This window comes from Dermacentor variabilis, chromosome 2 (genome assembly GCF_050947875.1).
Source record: "Dermacentor variabilis isolate Ectoservices chromosome 2, ASM5094787v1, whole genome shotgun sequence".
Taxonomy (NCBI): Eukaryota; Metazoa; Arthropoda; class Arachnida; order Ixodida; family Ixodidae; genus Dermacentor; species Dermacentor variabilis.
Window position 1 is genome coordinate 61,574,505 of NC_134569.1, and position 24,094 is coordinate 61,598,598.

Here is a 24,094-nt window from a genome sequence, read left to right on the forward strand (position 1 = left end):
TTGTACAAAATTAAACCAATTTTATTTCAGTACAAAAGTAATCACAAAAAGGTCCAGGCTAGCTGCCTTTCCCAGCATCACTTTTTGCCAGTAAGCTTCTCTTGTGCTTTCCTTGAAATGGTCTTACTCGTACCACTGAACTTCTTATTGTCATCCCTTAAAAAGAGAACAAAATAACGGTGTAGAAGCTCTGACATAAGTATAGCTTAAAGGGTTTCTGAACCAACCCTTGGGATTGGTGAAGAAACACAGTACATGGATAGCATACGCTGCTGTGCACATCTAAGTTACATTTTCCAGACATGCGCGGTTCGTGGAACTCGCAAGCAGAGCGAGACATCACCTTTTTCTCAAACACCGTCTATTCAGATGAGGCCTTTTCCTCAGCCATTTTGAGGCTGCAGGCAGCTTGCATATGTCATCATATTAAATATCATTATATATAGCTGCTATTGGCTGATGGCTGACATCAAGACAGGTGTTTGGGTTATTGCGCTTCTGACTGTTACTGCATATATTTGACTCATTAATAAACAGGCTGAAGTAAGCAAAAATCCCCATTTAAAGTTACACACAGCTGTGGCCACTCACGTAGGAATTCAACTATGGCCACAGTGCTCATCGGTGTCATAGCCATCAGCTCTCGCTAATTTCAATTAGCTTCGGACACTCAACTAGCCTCGAACTACGCAAAACTTCGTCGGACCACACGTACGCTTGCCAATGCATGCTCACTCCTGGCGAGACGCCTTGACAGACATTGCTTCATATTGAGCTATTGCCAGCACTTAAAATGTGCAAATGGATGTTGCTACTATCCGTCGGTCAAAATGGTGCAGGACAAAGCTGGTCTGCAGCACGACACGGCCAGACTGGAGCACGAGTGCACGTGCACACTCCAGCCCTTTCATGCACGCACCAAACATTGCACGCAGTAGCATGTAGCTGCATCTGCTACATGGTTCGGATACAGCAGCTTCCATGGGGTGCTGCAATGAGCCAGCTCACTGAGCTTGCTGCAGCTGTCTAAGAACAACTGTGTGCTCTGAGTGGTTGTGTCTCTGTGGGTGATGTGGCTCCAGGCACATGGTGAACTGGCCTGAGCACCAACATCCTATTGGAACAGGTTGTCTGCTTCCAGATTTGCACACCTTCAAGCTGTATTGCCAATGCCCTGTGTTGTCGTCTCCCTTAGTCCTGTGTCTGTAGCGGTTTTATTCACAATGTCTCACCAGCTGGCCTACAACTTTACCTTGCTACACCATCAAAGCTTCGTTAGGTTAGGAGTCCTTCAACATGAGTCCGCAGTGCAGCATACATCTCTTACCCGATGTGAGCGTTGCTGACGTACTAGCATGGGTGAAAATAAAGACCACGTTTCATTCGACCCTCGGAAATTGTGTGATTGCTGTAGAGATAAGTGTGAAAGGAAATGTGCTGCTTGCGACTTGGTGCGAGAAAAGAACCGTGCGTAGCTATCTAGTACAATGTCGCACAAAAAAGAGATGAGACACCGTGAACTCAACCATAAGTTGAGGCATAGTCTCCAGGACACCAAAATTAAAAATAGTGACGTCTACAACATCCAAAATCTAATTTGAACTGTGCACCACAGGGAGGTTCAGTAAGTGGAACGTTGTGGGCATGCCCCACTCTGCTGTAGTCTTCACAGTGTAAGGCATTCAAGAAGGAATGGGAACACCGTGACGGGAATCAAAGGCAAACATTGATTGCCAATAACTCTGCTTCCACTAAACACATTGCAGTACTCCTTACGGCAATGTATGTCTGATGTAGTCTATTTTAACATCAAGAGCATTTTTTTATTTTGATAAAAAGTGTTTCAGGGCCCCTTTAAAGTTGCAAGCTCTGTGGTCTACAATAGTCCACAGTGCAATTGGAAAAAATTATTTTTGATGTTGTGCCTGCTTTACATAATATAGAGAAAAAGTAATATCAGGGAATAAAATATGTTGCTACCATTAATATGATTCTGGTGGTTGCCTTCTGAAGAAGGGAGTTTAAATATATTTCAAAGAAACTCTTTTGCTATGGCACTATCAGGGGAAGTATAACTGCTTGGTGATGATTAATTATCAAAATGCCAAGTTCATACGGGGTGTTTCATGAAACATTCAAAATTTCTTAAAATTAGCAAAGATTAGAAAATTATATTATTTCCTCTATACTGCTTTTACCACCCGATGTAATTAGACAAGTCATTATGCAAATTAGACTAATTACATTTTAAACTAGATGATTGATTCCAATGAAAGACTTGAAGCGTGCCCATCCGATGAGCCCATAACCATTTACAAAAATGAAAAAATGAAATGCTGCTAATTTTTGCAGCGTAATGATTTTTGGCCAATTTCACACAGCAGAGCGAAACTGAACAGTTGAAGAGTGCAAGTGTTACATCCATAGTTAACGCCGATGAATGATATGACTGCTTGTGTCTCATCATCAGGTGAGCATAAAGTGACCTCGATCACAGCTTGATAAGGACACTCACTTGATACTCATCTACCTGTCAGACACAAGCGAACACATCACTCAAGAGCGTCTATACTATGGCGTGACAGTTGTGCTCTTGAACACTTCAGTTCCACTTTTCTGTATGAAAGTGGCCAGAATTCATTACGGTGTAAAAATTAGCGGCATCAACATTTTGCATTTTTGGAAATGCCTATAAGCTGATCGCGTGGTGCGTTTCAAGTCTTCCGTTGGGATAAATTGCGTGCCTCTTTCTGTTAAAATAATTAACTAAATTGCATAATTACTTGTATAATTACTAAATCATGTATGTTCAAGCATACAACTCTGGCAAAAGCAATCAAGATGTAATTTAATTGTCTCACCTTCCCTATTATTAAGGTATTTTCAATAAATTTCATGAAGCACTCGGTATAATGCAGTGCGGTTCATCACCCTTTTAGGCTAGTAAATTATTCTGCAATTTCAGATGCAGTTATCTCGAGAGAAATTGATCATCAAATGAAATAATGAAAATGAAGTTCTTCAGCCAAAAAAGTGAGCCCGCAAAGTTTGTAGATTTACATCCTGGAAAACAAAGAAGTGTGAAAACGAAAAGACACTAAAAAGAATCGGACAACATGACTGCTGTACTCACAAAGATTTTATACCTCTATATGAGTTTGTAGAAGACCCTAAGCCTGATTTCAAGCAGCTTAACAGGCTATTATCGATGCATGTCATGAAAGTGGACACCATATATATATATAGTTGCCATCAGGCTGTACCTGCCAACAAAGCAAATCTGAAGCCTTCTTGGTTTGCATAAAGCTTAGCACACCATTTCATTCATTGTTCAAATGATAAAATAACAGCTTTACAGCGAACAATATAATACTACTGTTTCACACAAACTTTTGTAGACCATTGAAACAAAAAATCATACAAGTCCAAGAGGCTGATTGGCTCCTTTGTGCAAGCTAGCACCAGGAGGCAATAGATCTAGATGACTTCAGTACTCTTTGAAAGGGCAAATGTGAAAGAGGCAACACTTGTACAACACAGCTCACTTTAAACCCACTTGTAGGCTGGTGCAGACAGCAACAGGGCTAAGGTGCTGGCAATGGTGCGCTCTTTGGCACTGCTTAATGATAAGAAAGCCAGAGGAAGTGCCTCCCTTAGTCATGTAAAAATAATCAACAGCAATTTTTCAGCCAGCTCTGACAGAACAATAACAAGCTATAACGAGTGGAATGTAGAGCACAATAACAAAGAAAAATGATGAAAGCTAGCTTGCATCAGTGGCCACCGACATGTTAACATCAAACCTTTGGCCCCTTAGCTCTACAGCCACATACAATACCGCCTATGGCAACCAGTGCAATGCATACCTGCTCATATGAATCTTATCCCGGCAACCACGTCCTCCTTCCCAGTGTGCTGTGGGTTTCTTTGTCATGAAGTTTGCACAGCCAGTGCAAGGCTTCTCAGCAGCGAAGGGCTGTAACAATGTTGAACGCACAGCATGATGTGCAAAACTTTACCAACCTTATAGCAAGGTACTTGCCAGTAGTAGTAGTACTAGTATAGCAGTAGTAATAGTAATGGTAGTTCATAGCAGCTTTATTGTCAGCATAGCATGCAGTGACTAAAGCACATTCTTCAGGTGAGTGCTCAATAGTTAAAGTACCACATAAACCAACTGCTTTGGAATGAAATCAGGTTGGTCTAAAAACTAAGACTAGTTGAAATTTTGAGTGTTGCTGAGCAAGCAGTAGGTGAAGAAAAATAATAGTGCTTCTTGTGGGCTGTTTAAGTCTACTGCTCTATGAGCACACAAGGCCATGAATTTAAGGAGTTAATTCTGCATCCTTTCATTTATGTGCAAAATAAGTACTAATTCCAATGCTCCACAAGCACAAGTGATAGAAACAATAAAATGCGATTTCCTAAAACTGTTACAATGAGAAAGCTGATAACAATATTGTGGAATCTACACAAATGAAAATTAACAAACAGTTGTATAAACTGAACAATAGGATCAGTTTGTTTATCATTTTAATGTGTAGAACATGTAGAATATCTCCACCCTTCATGAACGTATGGCTAAATGATACAATGCTACTAAAACAGGACACTTTTGGCACCCCTGCCAGTGCGAGTCAGCTTTGGTTTCCTTCTCGTTTCCTAAATGTCCTATTCTAGTGCAGCTGCTGGAAAGTGAGGGACTTCTACAAGGGTGGTGCAACAGCAACCACATCCAGCATATTCATTAAGGTAATTAAGGCAATCAATATCAAGACCTGTTGCTTCACCAGGCAGGACTCAAACAAACAACGGACTATATGACCTGGAAAAAAAAGATATCCTAGGGGGAAAACCTCTAGCTTTGTGGGAGCTAAAACAAGGATCCAAGTCCATCATCCAGCTATCCTCAATAGCCCAAACTCGTTCTGTATTCTATAAATGGAAAGTTTGCAAATATACAAAAGCAGTAATGATCTTTTTGTCTGTCCTTACTTCAAATCATATATCTGCAATGTCTGCTATGTAATTGTTGTAAAACTACAGCATCTCTGACAAAAGTGACCTGTGTATATCCTTCAGTACAGTCTCCTTTAAATGGAACAACAGACTTTCGTTTTCAGAGCGCAGCTCTTAAGTGCCCGTTCCTGCAACGAGTGTCGGTGTTCTCATGGCAGTGACAAGCAAAGGATGAAAGAGCAAAGGCAGGGTGCCACATGAGATGAAGGACGCGAGGAGGAAAACAAAGAGAAGGTTTCAACCACAAGGCATAAAACGGAGGAAGGTATGGTGATAGCATGAGAGGAAAAGTGTAGTGCGGCACAAGAGTGGACACGAACTGTCCCCTCTCCAGTGTCATCCGAAAATTGACAGCAATGCACTGGGACAATCCGGATAATCGCCACAGACGACTCCAGAGATTGGACCCTACCATGAATTTTAGGCTACCACCGAAAATTCAATGCAGCTGTGCCAGTCTTCTGCACAGACTAAGGCTGGGGGTAGCGCTTACGAGCGGATACGTGCACCTCATGCGACGCACCAAGCCTCCACACTGTGAGGTGTGCAATGTGACTGACACTATAGGACATGTGCTTTGTGACTGCCCTAAGTACGTGGAAGAGCGTGAAAAGTTGGACAACGACCTTGCGCGTCTCGACAGCGCATCATTGTCGGAGGACGTTATTTTAGGCCCTTGGCCAGACGCTCAATCGAGTCAAGGCCATCCAGGCATTACTGAACTTTTTAAAATTACAGGCCTGAATTGTAGGCTTTGAGCATGCCAAATTCCTTGCCATATGTTCTACATCTTCCTTCTCTCGTCATCGTCACCCATCGTGCTCCTCTTTCTTCCCTCTTCCCCTTCCCCCAACGCCGAGTAGCTGGCTAGAGGAATATACCTCAGGCCGACCTCTCTGCACTTCGTATCATTAAACTTCTCTCTCTCTCTCTCATTCTCTCTGTAGTGCGGCAACAATCGATGGCCAAAGTAGCATGCATCTTCTGGGAGGTCTGTCAGCGGTGGCTGCTGTAAATTGCGCCCATGCGTTATCCATGCAGTCGCTCTTGCAATCTCCAGATTAGCGAGGCAGCTGCGCCCTGCTTTGCTCGTTTGCAACATGCCACATTAGACAGATTGTCCATGCCAGCCAATATATAGCAACATGAAAACACGTATAGAGCTGCACTCAAACTTCGCATTAAGGGCTACCGTAATTGTCGCTGAATTTTTTTAGGCTATACAGGCATTTTGAAAAATCGCACAAAAGATGTAATTTTCCTTGAGCTGGATTACTTGCTGTGAGAGACATTACTATAACGTGAGAAATCAAAATGCATATTCAACGAATTAAAAAAGTCACTTATGAGAATTTCTTTGCTTTACGGCACAAAGAAATTTACTAATTGTAGCCTGTAAGACTGCAAATGAATTCTAAATGAATTCTGAGCATGGCACAAATTTCAAGTCATGCGCCATCAAACATGTGGAAAAATGCACTTTGTTTTGCGTACCTTTTTAACAAAGCACTGTTTTATGCATCGAAGTGCTAAAGTAACTGGAACGCCCACGCATGTATTTCATTAACAATAATGCCATAACCTGTTGCCAATGAGTTTGTTGGTGTGAAATGCTCAACAGCTTTACCACTGAAATATTGCTGTGTAATTTCAATAAACCATAACCGCTGATGCTTCACAGACAGGCACACGCACACACGAGGAGGGGGTTAACCGAAGGGCCCGATTTTTATTAATCATATCATAAGAAGCCAACAAACAATGACACCAAGGAAAACATAGGGGAAACTACTTGTACTTACCAATTCAATTAAAGAAATTATAAATTAATGGAAATGAATCTGAATGAAAAAATAACTTGCCGCAGGCGGGGAACGATCCCACGTCTTCGCATTACATGTGCAATGCTCTAGCAATTGAGCTACCGCACCGCCGTTTCCCCATCCACTTTCTTGGTTATCCAAGAGCTTTAGGCAGCGCCACCACTCACAAACCTTGGCAGCGGATGTGGAACATTCTTTCAGTTGCAGGCGTCAAAAATATGTGATCTCTTGGGGCAAAAGCAAATTGTCAATAAACCCACATATGCTACCTGAAGGCATCAAAGGGGCCCTATTTTTACTGATCATATCATAAGAAGCTTCACTTTACTTGTGAAGTCCCTCACATTACATCCACTTTGATTTCCATTAATTTATCATTTCTTTAATTGGAATTAGTAAGTACAAGTTCCCCTGTTTTCCTTGGTGTCATTGGTGGCTTATATATATATATATATATATATATATATATATATATATATATATATATATATATATATATATATATATATATATATATATATATATATATATACACACGGTACAAGCACGGTAGTTTTTATGTGTCTCCTTGACGTCTGCTCTAGCGGGCACTGCAGTGATGAGCAAGCACGGAGCAATGCTGGAGTTGAATGCAAGGACTCAACTTCCAGAATTATTTTCTCACTTAAAACAAATATTTTTCTCATTAAACTTTGAGAAATAATGCCATTGAATGTTACTGTTCAACTTAGTATTTTTCACATTTTTACTAGGACCACCTCACAATCTAATTGACGGCTGAATATGCCCCAAAAAGCTAATTTTCACAAGTTTGAAATTTTTTTTGCTCACACGCGTTATGTTTTTTTTATCTTTGAAACATTTTTATCGGCTTCTTCACCTTCTGGACAACTTAGACATGAAAATTTCGAATTTCCACCTTTTTGTACCTTCTTCCATGTTATATATTTAAACAAAAGTAAGACAAATTCATTTCAATTTAATGAATATGAAAGAGCAATGTATTTTATATGTATAAAAAGAGATTTATAGTCATTGGTAAAAATGTTTATTTTGTACAGATTTTTTTTGTTAAACTAGGTTTTGCGACCACTTGCAAACTTAAGATGGCGGCCACAGCATGAAAAAGTTTGTTTCGCCAGAACCAAACTGGGTTAATATTTGTCACGGTAAAGCCATACGCCATGATTTTTTTTTTTTCTTGACACTGAAGATAGTAGAGTGCAATGTCTGGATCAGTTGGCGTGGAATGACCCTTTTGCAAAACCCTTGTAAACAATGTAACAGATTCACACAAAATATAAATTGACACATGAAATTTGTCCACTTTGGATACTCTAATGAATGCAGTTTACAGAACTGATATATCTGTTCTAGCTGCAGAGCTACGAATTTGTAAACTTTGTGCAATTTTTTTTAAAACCTACCAATTTTCGCAAATTCCATTAAAAAAATACAGGCCCTAAACAGAAATTTCGCTTCCACCTGTCACTAGAATTCAACTTTCTCTCTCAAATGCAACAGATTTCATTAAAATCAGCCCATTGGTTATCTCAGAAAAGTGTTTCTGTGTTTTACATGTATTTGAATAGGCAGCACCAAAGCTGGGCCCAAGTTAGAGCTTCCTCTTAAGTATCCTTACGCTATTTGAATGCAGACGCATAATCAATTGTCTAAGTAATCACCTTACATTAAAACTCTACCTTAATCCGCCTCAGTAAAGTTTTGGCAGTGGGCCAAGTCATTTTGTTTTTCAGTGTGGGCCACGGTATCCGTCTGACACTGTGGCTGTTCACAGTGGGATTTCGCACTGCAAGTGGAACCAGGTCCAGTGCCGGGAACGTGATGTCCTCACTTGGTCACATGGGTTTTGGTACCATTAGATGATAACAACAGATGTTGAATTTTTCGCTTTATGATATAAGGCTTTCACCTTAAAATGGCATTGGGAGGTACATGTGATGCATAGGGCAAATAACCAGCCTATTAGAGTTACAATATGGGTGCCAGAACTCCTCACTTACAAAACACAAAGTAAAAGCTGGACCACACACAAATCGAAGCTCCCTCTCCAACTGATTTGGTGGATTGAAAATACACAGGCCAGAATTTTGTCAGAAGTTCCTGGCAGAATGCTAGAAGACGTTACTAACTGCTCGTAAGTGTGTTTCCACTCATTTTTCTCACCTGCTCTTTGCAGCAGTGGCCGCATATCATTCGTGTGGCATACTTCATTTCGTGGCTGCCACCTTCCTGCTCTTCATGGCACTTGTCACAAGGGTAAGCTTTTCCACAACAAGGGAACCTGGAATTAACAATAGCAGATACAACAGAATGCAATTTAGGACAATATTAGGCATAGACCAAGGCAACAAAGCATGAAAAAAATTACACAACAGGACCACAAAACCATGTTGCATGTATAATTCATCTGTAGGTACTAACAACATTTGTTACATCGAATGAAATCAGGTTCAACACACTGCTACAGAACAAAAAACAATGTTATTTGCACAAGTTGATGAATCCATGCGTCAAAGAATAAAACAAAAAGGTCCATAGTACATCTGCGAAATGTTCTGAAGTAGGCATGTTTTGGTCAAAGGGTACCAGAAACGACCATCACAATACCTAAAGGAATCATTTATAATAAACAGAATCTCTTTATGGGAAGCATTCCCAAATTTTTCATGATGGTATCATAGGTTAAAGCACTACAAGTAGTTGAATAGCCTTTTCTAGAGCCCCCAGCATTCCCTCTCCACTAATATTCTGTGTAGCTATGGCTATGTCCTGCATTCTTTGGTCACAAAGTCACCTGGTGGCACAAGTGTTGCCTGTTTCTTGTCAGTTTGAACAAATGTGTTCTTGCATCTCATGCCAGCATGTTCTTTCTCGTTACTGCGGCAATGGCAACCTCACAGCAAAGCTTAGGGGAAGCGCTAACATATTTTGCAGCTTGTATTTGCTGCAGCATGTGTACACACGCACACCTGTAGATACTGTGCAGCCACCACACATCTGCAGCACCAAGCTCTGGTTCATGAGCATCCTTGAGCGGAACTAAAAGTGCATGCTGTCATGGCAAGTCACAATATGGCATGTGCATGTCAGCAGCATGCACAAGTGAACACCCAAAATTTTGCTCGATAGCACCAGCAGAAATTTCTGCACCAAATTCCAAAGCTCCCAAGTTAACGTACAATATAATTGCCTCTGCGCTTCATTGGTAGCCATCAGAACTTACTATTGTTAACATATGTTGCATACTCTCTCACCCCTCCCCACCTCCATGCAGCACCACAGTTATACCAAACTTACCATTTCTGAATAAACTCTTTATGACACTCATTTCCAAGTACATAAGTGAAAATGCTCTGACCGACCCACCGGCAGCAGCAGGCAAAACAGTCGTCTGTCCATTGCCTATTTTTGCAATGTGCAAAACCATATTAAAGAGATTTGGTCAATGCATTGTTGAAAGTATTCCAGATGATGTCGAACCAGTAAACAGTAAGACACCTCGCCCTACGACATTACATAGCAGTTCTACTTGGAATGGGCAGAGGCAAAATAAAATGTGTAGCGTGATGTCATTTCGATTGGTGGGCACTTCAGTGCCAACAACAAAGAGCCAATTTTATGCTATCACAACAGCAAAATCAATGTAACAGCTGCAGCAGCTACAACAACCACAATTTCATGAAAAAAAAAAAAACATGGTACTCGTGAGAATGTGATAACTCACATTTTACTGACACCATGTCAAGCAGGCTCCCCTCTTAACACCTGATGATGCTGATATCTTCTCATAAACGCAATAAAAGTAAGACAACTTGAGATTAAGATTGACGAGTGGTCAGCTTCAAATTTATATACAAAATTCAATTTAAAAACATTTTCACAGCTGTGTAGAGGCCTGAAATCACCTGCTTTTAGCACAGAGCAGACAAATTAAAACAACACCATAACCACTGAGGTAAGAGAATCAAATGCCAGCCTTTCCTACCTCAACCAGCGGAAGCTCTTTTTGTAGTGCTTGCAGATGCCCCCATCTGGAAGAGGCTTGCCTTCCTGAATGGCTGGATCTTTAACATTTTTGACCATCTTGGGAGCCTTTATGGAGAATGCCGAACCTGCATGTTCTGCAGCAAAATTTGGGGTGCCAATTATGAAAATGTAGACTGTTATAGCAATTTTTATTAATAGATTGAATGCAAGTCCTGTCACATAAACATACAAAATAAATGAAGAAATATAAATGTGGATACTTAAGAACAGTGTGAAACGACGGGACACAAGATAAACCGACGTGAGTACAGACTAAAAACTCTTATTTGAAAGGACATACATACTATCCTACGGGGAGATGCGCAAACTAAATTCAGTAAAGTGTGACAGCAGCAAGCAGCAGAACAAAGTAAAAGGAAAACAAAGCAAAGGGCAAGCTTGTCCTAACAAAAAACTGCCAGTGAATGGCGAGCTCTGTTTTCTGTGCCTCAAGCTTTTCTTTGGTGGGCATCATGTCTCCTGGAGCTAAGCCGTGCAATCAAAGAAGGCTTCTTTCTCATCAGGCTAAACGAAGAGTGTAAAGCATGGTATTGCCATAAGAGCACTGAAGAGCACGCTTAACAGGCCACGCTACCACCACCAAGTAGGGAAGAGCTTCCAAATCAAAGTCCATTTGCTTTCAGCAAGGCACTCACGCCAGCTTCTGGTAGGCATCGCTAAGAAGACTGAGCATGGATGATGCCTCAGGATGGAGAGCTTCAAGCAAGCTGACGGCTAACGCTGTTATATTGTACGTACACAAGGTCAGCGACAGCCTCATGAAAATTGTTGGAAGAGCTGGAATTTGCCTTTATTTCTGCATTGAAGAAGCTGGACATGCCATGCAGAAAAGCCAACTAAACCAAGCCAAGACGTGAAGTTTGCAGCAAGAGTCACATGCAGCAATTTGTCAGCAGTACAGTTTGTGTTCACTAGGATATCCCACTATCTTGCAGCTGCAACTACATAGGACAAACAGGGCAATGCTTCAACAACCGCCTCAGGGAACATGCATACGAGACCGAGGAAAAACCTGGTCTCATGCTGTTTTATGTGTCTGTACATTAAATTTTGAGCATAATGGAAACCTTACAATCGTGAATTGCTGGGGCAGTTGATTCATGTTAAAGCGGGAAAAAAATGCAGTGAATACCAAGACGCAGGACCAGAAAGACTGTGCGTAATGTCTCCCTCTGGTCTTGCGTCTTGGTTTTCACTGTTTCTTTTCGCTTTTAAAGAAATCCTAAGGCAATACAAAGACCAAAAAATACACAAAATTTTCTAGGCATAAAAAATTCATAGGAGAGGCACCACATGTGTTGGTGTGCCACCTCTTAATCTACTACAAGGAGTAGAATTTAGATATTTTGGTCATCTGACTACATGGCTGAACTGTGTGCTCCAGAAATCATTTTACATTGTTATGTAGCTTTTTGGTGTCTCACTTTCATGAATTTGATTGGTTGTTTGATTGGTTGTTAGTCTGTGCTTATATTGTCTATCTCTTGTCCCATCTTTTCACACTGGCCCCAAGCATTCTCGTAAATATGCACCAACAAGCTCAATTTGCAACACTTCTGCAAAAATAAATGCTTTTCACACTAGGTCCAACAGTAATCGATGGGCAGAAAAATCCACAGACCAATATAATATGTTGAATAGATTGCTGAAGAAACTGAATATTCAAAAGCGACACAATAGCAAGGTGAATGCATCAGAAAAAGAAATGAGATGGAATCGTGTTACCATGATCAATGTACTAACCAGCTTCTCTAGATGGTTGCAATTGAAGAAACTTGACAGACTCCATGAGTACAGTTATCTTGGCATTGCAAAACTGGCACCAAAGGGAACGACGTTGTCCATAGTGAATGCCCTGCATATGAAAAATAGAAAAAAAAAAAAGCTCAGTGCATGTAACACCATTTGTTAGCATTAGGCATTACCATGAAGACTTTAACAGTGCATTGGCAACAATAAAAATAAAAACAATTTTCAGTTGTAAGCAACATGCATGCAAGCAACAATTCTTTACAATTGAAGATCAAAATTACGTTCTACAAAGAACATGCAATGTTACAAACAAAAGAGAAGAAATGCAGCAATGAAAATATCTTCTTAGGTAATCCCATGGTTGAAGTCGATTTCGACAGCAAGATCTCATTACCAGCTCATTACCATCACCGCTTTCTTCATGCCAAGCCCTAGGGCGCGGGATCAAATCCTAGCCACGGCGGACGCATCTTGATGGGGACAAAATGCAAAAACACCCGTGTACCATGCATTGGGTCCTTGTTAAAGAACCCCAGGTGATCAAAATTAATCCAGTGTCCACCATTACTGCGTGTCTCATAATCGAATCGTGATTTCAACGCATAAAACTCCAGAATTTAATTTTAACTGTAATGGTTTAATGGTAATAGCACTGTCACAAAAGGCCATCCTGTGAACAATTAACGATGACAACAAGATGCCACACAGAAGTTATGTACAAAGGAACTGTGCATGTACCCCTAAGCAACAGTAATAGGAAGAATGTGTTTGGTCGCATAAGTAACGATAATACGCACTAAGCCCCACTGTAAGTTGCAAGACTAGCACCCACATGCAGTTAACTCACATCAGCAGTCATCCTCTTGTTGCAGCTGAAACAGTCTAGGGCAAAGGCACAGCCAGACAGCACCAGGTCCACAGCTAAGCAGTTCACAAGGTCAAAATAGCCGAGCACGGAGTTGAACTGATGCATCAAATTTGGTCGAAATGTCACGCTGCAGGTGCGCGAGCAGCGGCCGCACGTCACCACATTGCGGCGACGTGCAGGTGAGACAACATCCACATTGCAGCGGCACCTGCCACACTGCACCCTGACTGCCACTTTTGTGCACTCCAAGGTGGCTACACCTTCACCAAGCTCTAATCGCCGAAACTTCACCTCGGTGCCTTTCTTCTGGTTGACATGAACGTCGACACCCACTCTCTGAGCACCATGTGAGGGCTTCTCATCAGCAGCAGGCTTCTCAGAACAGCCATCGGCATCCGTAATAGAGGAGGCTATGCTATGATGTGGAACCTTGTATTCTGCAGGCTCACTTAGTTTTTTTTCGACACTCTCATGCCTCTTACTCTTTTCTTTTTGGTCGGGTCTCTCACCATTTCCAATGCTGGAGACAAAGCTTGTGTTTAGGGACATGTCAAAGCCATTCAAGACACCTGTAACACCACTGACTTGTTGGTTGCAGTCTGAAGTTTGGTTGTTTGATGCCCCGGTTGGCCATTTCTCTATGGATCTTTCCTCCTCCGCACTTGAATCAAGAGTCAACACATGCAAGCTGTCTGTTATGTTATCTTCTTGTGATGTGCCCTGATGTGCCTTGTTTTGAAAACTGGAGGCACTGTTTGTCATGATGGCAGATTCGGCATCTGCATTGTTTTCGTTCCCTTTGGATAATGCATCATCTACAGTTGACTCCACAACTTCCATCGTAGGACCTGCCAGTTGCTCAAAGGGCACAAATTCAAGGCCAGCAGCTTCAGCAAGTTGAATCTTTTTCACCTAAACAAAAAGCAAAAGCAAAAAAGATCAGCACATTAAGAATTCAAAAACTACTAGGTTGGTTTCACATCATAATTATTTCCAACAAAGAAAAGTTGGAAAAGGACATCAAGCAGTCATCAGACAACTACACCTTACATGATTTGCAATGTAGTAATGATCTGGTCAAAATAAATATAATGAAGCATTGCTTCATTCCACGCAGCGATAAAAACAAATAAGAAGGAGCATAAAGGAGCCATTAAACAACCATCTTCTGTGTTTCAAATAGTATAACTTGCCCATGGTTTGAACTGCATGTGCCAGAGAATCAGCTGCACAAAGCCCATTATTATTGTATTTTTGCCAAAAAGCATCAAAACTACGAACTTTAATTGTCAAGAATTTACAACATGTGTAAATTCAAAAGCAGGCTATATTTAACTTTTACAAAAGGTCAGCACTATGTATACATTATCATCCCCACAAATGCCTAAACAAACTTTCCATGAATGAAGAAACTGGGGTCAGTGGAAACATTTAGGCACCAAACCAAATTATACCGATACCATAACTATAAGAGCACATATGACATTGACAAACTTACCTTCCTTAAGCCCTCAATAAAAAGTGTCTCAAGGTTGCGGTCAAACCAGCGAAGGAATGGACGTAAGTGCAGTGATCCTGGGCCAACTTGTTTTGTTGTGGAATGTTTCTCATCCAGCCATGCCTTAATGGCCTTGTTGAGGTCCCTGATAGTGCACAAAACCGTAACAATTTTAACACTACAAAAAAAATTATACTCACTTTAAGCCTTAAAAATGTGTCCTTTACTGGAGCTCATTACAACTAGTCATTCATAATGCAATATGCTATACTCCTTCAGCAAACTTGGGTACAACCATAACATTCCAGAAACCACCACCAGTAGCCTTTGTACTTGACTCTTTCTTGGCCTTGCATCTAATATGCCCCAATCTTTGTCAGGCAGTCCTGACAGGACACCAATTTTTAGACTCCTATCAAAAAAGCATTAAGTTGGCTTTTTCACATAACATCTGTCCAAAACATAGTGGCACTGCTTATTGCTAGGGCAACGATTAAACACCCAGCACATGGAGGAAGGAGCATGCAAGGGAAAATAGTGTGTTAAGAGTAAATTTAATCCCAATTTCAACAAATTTAAGTCCAATTATGCTGGCCATAACCATCATGCCAATGACTGCCGAGTGAGTGAATCGGCATGAATAAACAGAACAAGGCACATATATTATACACATACAATATACATATACATATACAATATACATATATTGCACACAGGCCCTACCTAATCCTGCAATGTCAATGTTTCTTGGGCCTCACTTTTCATAATAAATCTACCAACTAGAGAGGAACAGGTTCCTTTCAGTAGGGCAATGAGACTATATGGAAAAGCCAACTTGCTGTTTTGGAAGAAAGGCCTATGAATGAGGATGCTGAGAACAGCCATTACAAAAAAGAAAAAAGAAAGAAGAAACACTTATTATAGTAAAAAATGTAAATCAAGCCTCTAAAATGCTATACCACTTTTATTTGGTACAATTTTATCTTTTTGTAGACAGCATATAACCTTGGTGCTTTGCTCATTCTGCATTGTCAATGTCACAAATTCACAACAGAATGTTATGTTACACATTCACAAACCTTTACAATCAAGGTAACAAACCAGCAGATTATTTACCTCAGCAGTATTGGAGGTAAGACACCTTCTTCATCAAGCACAGACATCATAAAGCACTGTGGAAGAAAGCAAAAGAGAGGAAGAAAAAAAAATTAATACCAAGCTACGTTTTGCAGACAGCAAAAGGCATACCTCTCTGGGATAGAACTTTGGAAATGTAACCATCATTGTTAGCTCCTTGACATCAAAAGGCTGTAGGGAAAGATAGAATGTCAGCTCTGAGCAAATTCATGCAATCTAAAGTTGGAAGCAAAACATACCCAGTCAGGATCTGTAGGTCCAAATACAAAAGTGTACTTGTCGGTGCCATCCCCACCAAGTACCTTCTTGCTTTTTCTAAATCGTTTTCGAAACTGATCAATTTCCCTGTCCCTGTAAAGAGGCAATGAAAACAGATCGAAAGCATTACAGATCTGCACACCAGAGCTTAATAAGAATTTGCTTTTTGTTCGCAGCTTGTGAAGCAGGAATGCACAAGGTCGGAAAGTGGCAAGGTCAGTCCAAGATTCTGGATTTCTTCAGAACAGCTCTATTTATACATTTGTATTCATCCCGCTGCTGGTTGAATATGAGAATGTGGAATAAATGCCCACTCTATGATTTATCTAGACATTAAACAAGGTGCGGTGAAGTGTAAAGCCGGAGGCATACGAACAGGCATGTGCTGAGACACGCAGCAGACGTCAGTCCTGTGACCTCGAACTGTGCATATGGGCTTCAGGAAAAAGTTTAGCGATGCGTGAGGCTAGGTAATAAATCTGCGCTAGCTTGCACGGAAAGGCAAAAACCAAACAAGCGGACCCGCCGACGCACTTCCTCTAGTTCGTTCAGGTCTCGTCGAAGGCGGAAAAGCCGAAACAACGAGAACGCAGAGTGCCGCGGTATGCAATGAACGCTGAGGCGAAGACCTCCCGCCAGTAGGACGAGTTGCGAGGGCACCGACCGTCAATCGGGTTGTCTAGCCAGACCCTCCGTGCTCACATCGCAACGTGGTTATCTCACCGACGCAACAAGAAAGATGCACTGTAGCTAACGCTTATGCAAAGTAACCGACGACACGAAAGAAGGCAACACGTTTAATTAGGCTGCCCAGAGCAATTATTTACCTCAACTGTTTCAGCAGCTCCCCTTCGCTAGGTGGTTGCTGAGCAAAGCCATCCTGCCCAACTTCGCTGACGGATCCAACAGCAGACTTCTGATAGCTCGCCGACGGGTCAAGGACGTTGCTCTCTGGCTGCGGTGAGTCGTTCATGGTGGCTTCTCGCGGAGCTTGGGCAGTGCTTTTAGCTTGGTCGCGACGGCGCTTGTGGGCATAGCGGCAGCCGCGGCCGTAGCGACAGAATCCGTGGCGCTCGAAGAAGCGGCACGGCTCCTTCGGCGGTGGCCGCTGGGCACTTTTGTCGGTACATTCGATTGGAGCAACATCTTCAACGTCATTTTCAACCGGTTTGTCAGTAGTAACTGCAGCCGCAGCTGAAGACTGTTCTCCTAGCTCGTGCGAGTACCGACATCGGTCGCCATTCCGACAGTGACCATTTTTCGAAAAGAACTTGCAGGGTACACTTTCCGGAGCGTTGCTTGAGGGCGGCCCGTTCGAAGCACGACCTGAAAAGCCACGGCGTCGAAAATGTGGTCGGAGTGCGGACTTCAGGCAACTCGGGGCATCTTCAGGCTTGCCTGTTTTGTCAGACAGATCAGCAGGCTCCTGAGGTCGTCTCGAGCGCGGAGAAGCTTGCGGGTTTACGCCGACGGCATCGTGAGAATCACGCTCGGTATTACCGGCCGCTCCTTGGCTCATAAGTGGGCAGCACCAATAGAGGACTCGAGCACACAGTGGGCTCCCGCACGGATGTTTCTGGAGGTCGTTTCCTTTCTCACGCACGATCGACAAGCCCAGACGCTCTGGTAGCGATCACGAAACACCACGTCGGAGAACTACGCTCACTAGACGAGCACGGATTTCACCGAACGAGCAACAAGAATGAAAGCGTTGAAATCGCCTGAAATCGTTTCTTGCACAACGCCACACAATACAAAAGAAACCACAGAAGCACGATGGCCAGTCTATTCGCTTTGCACAAGCAAAGACGACGGATTCGTATTTCGCGTCAGCAGAGGAGATTACTCCACTGCGTTCGGTAGCGTCGGCTTTCTAGCGTATGTGACGACACAAACGACATTGAGACACGTTTTTTGGCGTAATTAAACGCACTAACGATTATGCTGCCACCTGCCGCTTTGCAAAAATTACGACCACGTGACATTTTTTTTTTTTTTCACCAAATCAGGCAAGTGATTGCGGCGGTGGCATGAGGCTTCAGTTGTGTGTAAACTGTTATAACATTAATTTTGCGCTGCTCAGGAGCGGTTGTGTACTGCTAGTGTGCGACCTCAACTGGGTGATGACCGCTTGTGCACATTTCTCGTCGGACATAGGACAGCCAGCTTCACTGCAATGCCGGTAAGCGAGATGGCGAAGTTGAACCATTCCCTTCTTGTCAGTTCAACATCGCATTCACGCGAATCTAGACAACGTTACTGAATATCGAGTAATCTAGTAACGTTGATTTTATGCACCCATTTATATCGCACGAATGCTTTTTAGTATTAGTACCTGCAGTGAATACAAATGTTTTTTTTTTTTTTTCTCATGAAAGAAGCCCCCCCCCCCCCCCCCCCCCCCCCTTCTTTCTACAGTCAAGCGAATGATGCAGCGTGGAATTTTGCGCTCGGAAATGGGGGAAAAAGAAAGATACATAAGGACGAGCGGTCGTCCTTGTGTATTGTTCTTTGTCCCCGTTTGTTTTGCGCAAAGTTTCACGATGAATTAATATTAACTGGGCCGGCTCGCAGTGATGCTTAAGAGAATGCAGCGGCTTAACAGGCGATGTTTCCTCCTATAATAAAAGCAAATTATAATTAATTTAGCGATTATTTTTATTTGCTGCTGTAACGGAATATCTGTAACAACCTACAATTTATACCGCACTCTAGAAAACATGACGACCAAGCAAATTTGCAGGATGCACTGCAAATCTGGAAACTGCAGCCTGTGTGTATGTGTGTGTTTAATATTTCAGCACTTGGTAGTTCTGTGCACAGCCACTCTTATGCTGCAGCACCACATTTTTTTTAACCCTGAATTAAGAATTTCCTTAGGTCTGCAAAGACTGCATAGTTAAGGGTGTGCAGTGGCAACCTTTGGTTATGTGCAACAAAAGGGTGTGAGGGCACAAAGAGGAAAGCAACTATAGACAAGAAACCTTACCCTTCCTTTATTTCCCACCTGTGGCCTTCTCACCTTGTCGCTCGACACCCATTGACAACTCTAAACCAAGAAGCCTAGACCCCTTTGGCTCATGAGCCTGTTGTTATTGAACATTCTTGTGCAGCGATGGCTGAGAACCCCAAGGTGATCCTTGTGTTCAGCGGAAAAAGAAAGTCTGGAAAGGACTACATAACAGAGACGCTGAGGAAAAGGTGAGCCCACAGTATGTCTTCTCACTGCATCACTGATGTACATGTAGTAGAGTGCAAAAGTTTAAGGACCAGAGTTTCCACTAAATTTCATTTTCTTTCTCAGCCTAGGCATAAAGGCTGAAATCAAGTGTACTGCCCACGTGCACATGCTTGACCAGTGCCTACAATTTCACATTGCACGGCTGTGCTAGAAGGAATTTGTTTTTTTTTTTGTTTTTTTGCATATGCCGCAATTTCTAGACTTTTGCATTCGGCTGTACATGATGCATACACAGCAGAATATAATTGAAGGACTAACACGACTGGCAAGAGCAGTGGCATGCACAAATGTAACCCACAATAGAAAATAGTTCTTGATTTCTTGTAGTTAAGATTGAACAAATCCAAAATTATTCCTAATGTTGTAAGCACATTCAGATGCATAGGCGCTGACAAGGGGGGCCTCTGGGGCCCGAGCCCTCTCAGATCATCCCCCCCCCCACCCCCTAAAATGTCATTACCAGAGGTCCGTCACCAATATCACTGGCATTCCAGTTACTTTTGTGCTTGAATGCATAAAACTTTGTTTCATTAAGAAAGCAACTGGAATGCCAATTCATTTCTCCGCAAAGTTCGGGAATTAATATCTCGAAACTAGTGTCATCCTGAGAATTTATTTTAAGTGTAACTGCCTTGCGAACTCCACAGTTAGAAATTGTAAATTGCAATATCGGCCCCATAAGGTAATTAGTTAAAAACTGAATTAGTGAATTTTTGTTAATTAGTTGATTATGCATTTCAATTTTCTACGCAAATAATGTCCGCCCCTTCATGTAGGCCAGCTCATTAACTAGAATTGTGCTATCTGCCACAGGCAACCTTTAAAAAATTTGGAAGTGTTCACTGAAACACCTGGCATATAATTCACTCAGTAACCGAAATGACGTCAAGTCGGATTCACTCGAAATCAGAATCAATAGCGGTTATGCACAGCAGAGCTTATACTCGGATAAAAATATAAAAAATGAGAGGCTGCACTTTTGCCGGGAAGGTGAAGCAGTATTAGTGATAGTGAAGTCAAGACAATTCCACGAAGAAATATTACACCACCAAGAGACACCAGATTCTTGGTGGTGCAGGGGGACTCGGGCTGTGAAATGGAAGTGCCTCCTACTATGAGGTCTTGTAAATACTCATATAAGGCCATCTCATTTCAGTGAACAATTCGTTGAGGTCACACGAAGTTTCAAGTGCAACTGTTGCTCACTCGCGCCAAGGGCACAGACCCACTTCGTCGTCGTTCTCGCGGCGGCTCGTCACCGGGAGGCATGGCGACAAGCTCGATGTACCGACCACTCCGGAGTTCCGTGGCGAGGACGGGGTTCGCTGACCTCCATCAGAATGTTACGTGTAGAAAGACACAGACGAAAGAGGCTATTTACAGGCTATTTACACTGGACTGGAGCCAGAGCGCCAGGCCGACATTCACTCGCGCCAAGGGCACAGACCCACTTCGTCGTCGTTCTCGCGGCGGCTCGTCTCTCGGGTATCTACCGATAATATTGTAATACTATATATATATATATGGGGTTTGGAAAGCTGGTCGAGCTCCAGCTCCTCCCCCCTTTGGCAAAATAAAAACTTTCCGTCTGTGAATATGGCAGACCTACAAATCCCTGAATTTGAAAAATACTGCAATTGTAGAGAAGAAATATAAAATTTGGTGAAAAAGAGGGAAAATTATTAAATGACCTTATTTTGTAGGGCCACTGAAGTTAGGCACTTGCTCTATAGTCGCAGCTAGACTAATCTGTTCAATGTACAAACAAAAGTGTTGGCTCTCTATAGAGTCAATTGGTACAGCTGGGCACTGTGGGTAGGTTAAAATATCCAGCTGGTTTGACGAGACAGGCTCTGCAAGTTCAGCCAGTGCATGCTTGTGTGAACATTTAAATCAATTTTGTACCAAACTATATGCTACCAGAAATTGTAAAATTGTCATTAACACAACTGTAGAAAGCTATCAATATTAGTTATTTTATGCTAAAAACATATAAAGTTGACATATATATTGACTAACAGGTGACTGGCTCTTTCAAAACAAACCCAGATACAAGGTGCACATGGCATATTCACAATCTTAAAACAGTTGGAATGTTTAATTTGAAAAACCTATAGAAACGTTTGCTTTATTTAACTTAAAAGTACATTGCACGTTTCCTGCATTTTGGAAGGTGTCGAAATTTTTTACATTTGAGAAAATAAAAATGCCAATAACTAGTAGTCATTACCATTGATTACAATCTAAATTTTCATAAGTACAAGGGCAAACCAGAAAGTCTTCGCCCTTATTTCTTATTAGCCAAAATATGGTACATATATGCAGGTCATTACAGATATACGTACTATTCTACATACATTACACTATTTTTCCACATAGTCCCCATACCGGTTCAGACATTTGTACCACCATATCACTGAATTTGAGATTCCCCTGAGGTAAAATTTGCCCTGTTGACTGTGGAACCACCGTTGCACTTCACGGCCTTTTGTGAACTTGAAACTTCACACTTCTAGAAGTGAGACGCCTTTCCCTATATGTGGGCTGCATTTCCCTATAAATTTCTATGGATGTTTGTCTCTTGCTCCATAGAACACGAATCACACTTCGTTGCTCATACACCAGAGACGTGTGAAGCACAACCGCCACCTTCAATAACAGCAGCGCCATGGCGCGGAGCTACCGGCAGATAAAGCCGGGAAAGGTCTACCGTTGGGAATGCATATATTGACTTCACATTTAGCGCCATAATTTGGCTTTAAAAAATATATAAGGCCCCCCCCCACCCAAACACTTTCTGATTCACCCTCGTAAATGATGGGGAAGAGACGCTTGAAAACAATACAGTTAAACCTTAATACTACGAAGTCGGTAAGATTGGCAATTTGCTTTGTTATATCGAAATATTGGTATACTTAAATTCGATCTTTTATGCAAGTAAGAACAGTGGCCTATGGATTTTTCTTAAATGGAAGGGACCGCAAGATTTTCCGAATTATCGGGTAACCAGAAAAAATTTCAATGCGTCTCCGAAACTCGAGATTACGCAACTTCCAGCAATAAGCACACCTGTAGACAGCGCACGATGTCACACCATCTCAGCTCCTCCGTCTTTGCGCACAGGGCAGATTATCTAAAACAGTGCCCGTATGTGCTCAGCCATGCTGACAGCCAGCCACCGCCACGGTGCACTAGAAATGGAGAGAGGTGCAGGAAACCTGCCCCCTACTCTTCCCCAAGCTCTGGCGTGCACTTGATTGCGTTACCACAAGTTCGCTCCTCCTTTCCCCTTGCTAGCGCGTGCAAGAAGACAGCGCTTATCATACCACCATACTTCTTGGCTCATCCTCGCACTCTTTCACTTGCATCTAAAGCCTACAGCGCTACTGATGCGATAAGATCGTATTGCACTTGACTTCATACGGAACATGACACTGCTCCACTTCGAGTGGACCTTGCTCTCCTTGGCGCGATTTGAGAGGTGCGTTCACAAACAGCCCCATCTAATTTCGCCACTTGACCATCTGCGTCCACAGAAGTTTCCATTTATTGTCTGGATGTTCCTTTGCAGTGACAGTGAAATTTCGTTATATTGAGGTTCAAAATACATGGTGATCTATGGACAAAGTTAGGAAAAGTTAAATACTTCGTTATATTGAAGTTCATTTTATAGAAGTGTGTATATTATTGCCTTTTCTTCTTGCACCTAAACAGCATGAATTCCAACAATCTGGAACACACACACAGAATTTACTAGATCATTTTATGACTGACGCAGTAAGAACAAGCCTCAATCAGCCTTAACTAATTAGAGATAATGGTCATTCTGTTACACACACTGGCAGTTCTTCAAACGTAAGCACCTTCCTCAGTGACTGAGCTGCCAGTGAGCTTTCTCTTTAATAGCCCTATACCACGTAATCTGAGACAATGCAGTAAATGCTTGTATGGGTAAATGACTTTAATGAATTTCAGGTCACTGGGTCAAACAGGTGAAGGAACATGTACAATGGAATGGAACATAAAGTCAAGGCACGACACTTAATGCCTTGGAATGCAACATGCTCAAGTGTAATCAAGTTTAAGCACCATTGGATGTCTTCTCCAAAGGCTTTTCTTATCAGGCATGACACTTTAAGCCTTACAACAAAAAGTGATAATCCTAAGTCACCATGGAAGCTCCCTCCAAGGGCTTTTTAGTGCCTGACCTGGAATAAATAGCAAACACAAAATTAGCATGTCAAAGACACAAACAGCATCTATTTTGAAGTACTGGCAAACAAAGTGCAAAACTTACTTTGGAGAGTAGTAATCTTTAACTTCCTGACGAGTCATGTCAATGACATCTTGAAGAGTGCACTAATAAGTTTAGAAAGAAAAAGAAAGAACAAGACATGGTCTTAAGAAACTGCCAATGGCAGCATTTT

The 24,094-nt window shown here is 42.0% G+C and overlaps 3 protein-coding genes across 6 annotated transcripts in view; 1 reads left to right on the forward strand and 2 right to left on the reverse strand.

Annotated features, from left to right (window-relative positions):
• On the reverse strand, window positions 1-18,275 carry LOC142571980 (uncharacterized). The gene is made up of 11 exons (XM_075680743.1): window positions 17,254-18,275; window positions 16,408-16,519; window positions 16,280-16,339; window positions 16,148-16,203; window positions 15,032-15,176; window positions 13,513-14,445; window positions 12,657-12,768; window positions 10,852-10,987; window positions 9,030-9,147; window positions 3,867-3,976; window positions 1-156 (listed from the first exon to the last, which is right to left on the reverse strand). The coding sequence occupies exons 1-11, from the start codon at window positions 17,943-17,945 to the stop codon at window positions 78-80; spliced, it is 2,553 nt and encodes an 850-aa protein (XP_075536858.1). The 5' UTR covers window positions 17,946-18,275; the 3' UTR covers window positions 1-77.
• The window catches only part of Pmvk (Phosphomevalonate kinase), a 23,169-nt gene continuing 15,676 nt past the window's right edge, over window positions 16,602-24,094 (forward strand). Inside the window, exons 1-3 of one of the 4 annotated variants that reach the window (XM_075680749.1) lie at window positions 17,250-17,386; window positions 18,510-18,608; window positions 19,540-19,627. In XM_075680749.1, coding sequence (XP_075536864.1) covers window positions 19,542-19,627 — 86 coding nt within the window. In that variant the 5' untranslated portion in view covers window positions 17,250-17,386; window positions 18,510-18,608; window positions 19,540-19,541. Of the gene's footprint in view, window positions 16,642-17,247; window positions 17,387-18,435; window positions 18,609-19,539; window positions 19,628-24,094 lie in introns of those variants that run through there. The other 3 variants (XM_075680747.1, XM_075680750.1, XM_075680748.1) reach the window with 3 other exon arrangements.
• Window positions 23,608-24,094, reverse strand: part of LOC142571981 (schlafen-like protein 2) — an 8,811-nt gene continuing 8,324 nt past the window's right edge. Inside the window, exons 6-7 of the mRNA XM_075680745.1 lie at window positions 23,965-24,026; window positions 23,608-23,875 (exon numbers count right to left, since the gene is read on the reverse strand). Of these exons, the coding sequence (XP_075536860.1) occupies window positions 23,830-23,875; window positions 23,965-24,026 (108 nt within the window). The 3' untranslated portion in view covers window positions 23,608-23,829. The remainder of the gene's footprint in view (window positions 23,876-23,964; window positions 24,027-24,094) is intronic.

Excerpts from the sequence above, each read along its gene's own strand:
- LOC142571980 (XM_075680743.1), bottom strand. The coding sequence starts at position 17,945 with ATGAGCCAAGGAGCGGCCGGTAATACCGAGCGTGATTCTCACGATGCC. Across the intron at positions 10,988-12,656 it reads GCAACCATCTAGAGAAGCTG|AACATGCAGGTTCGGCATTC; the intron begins GTTAGTACATTG and ends ATTTTGCTGCAG. Across the intron at positions 157-3,866 it reads GATAAGATTCATATGAGCAG|GGATGACAATAAGAAGTTCA; the intron begins GTATGCATTGCA and ends TCTCTTTTTAAG.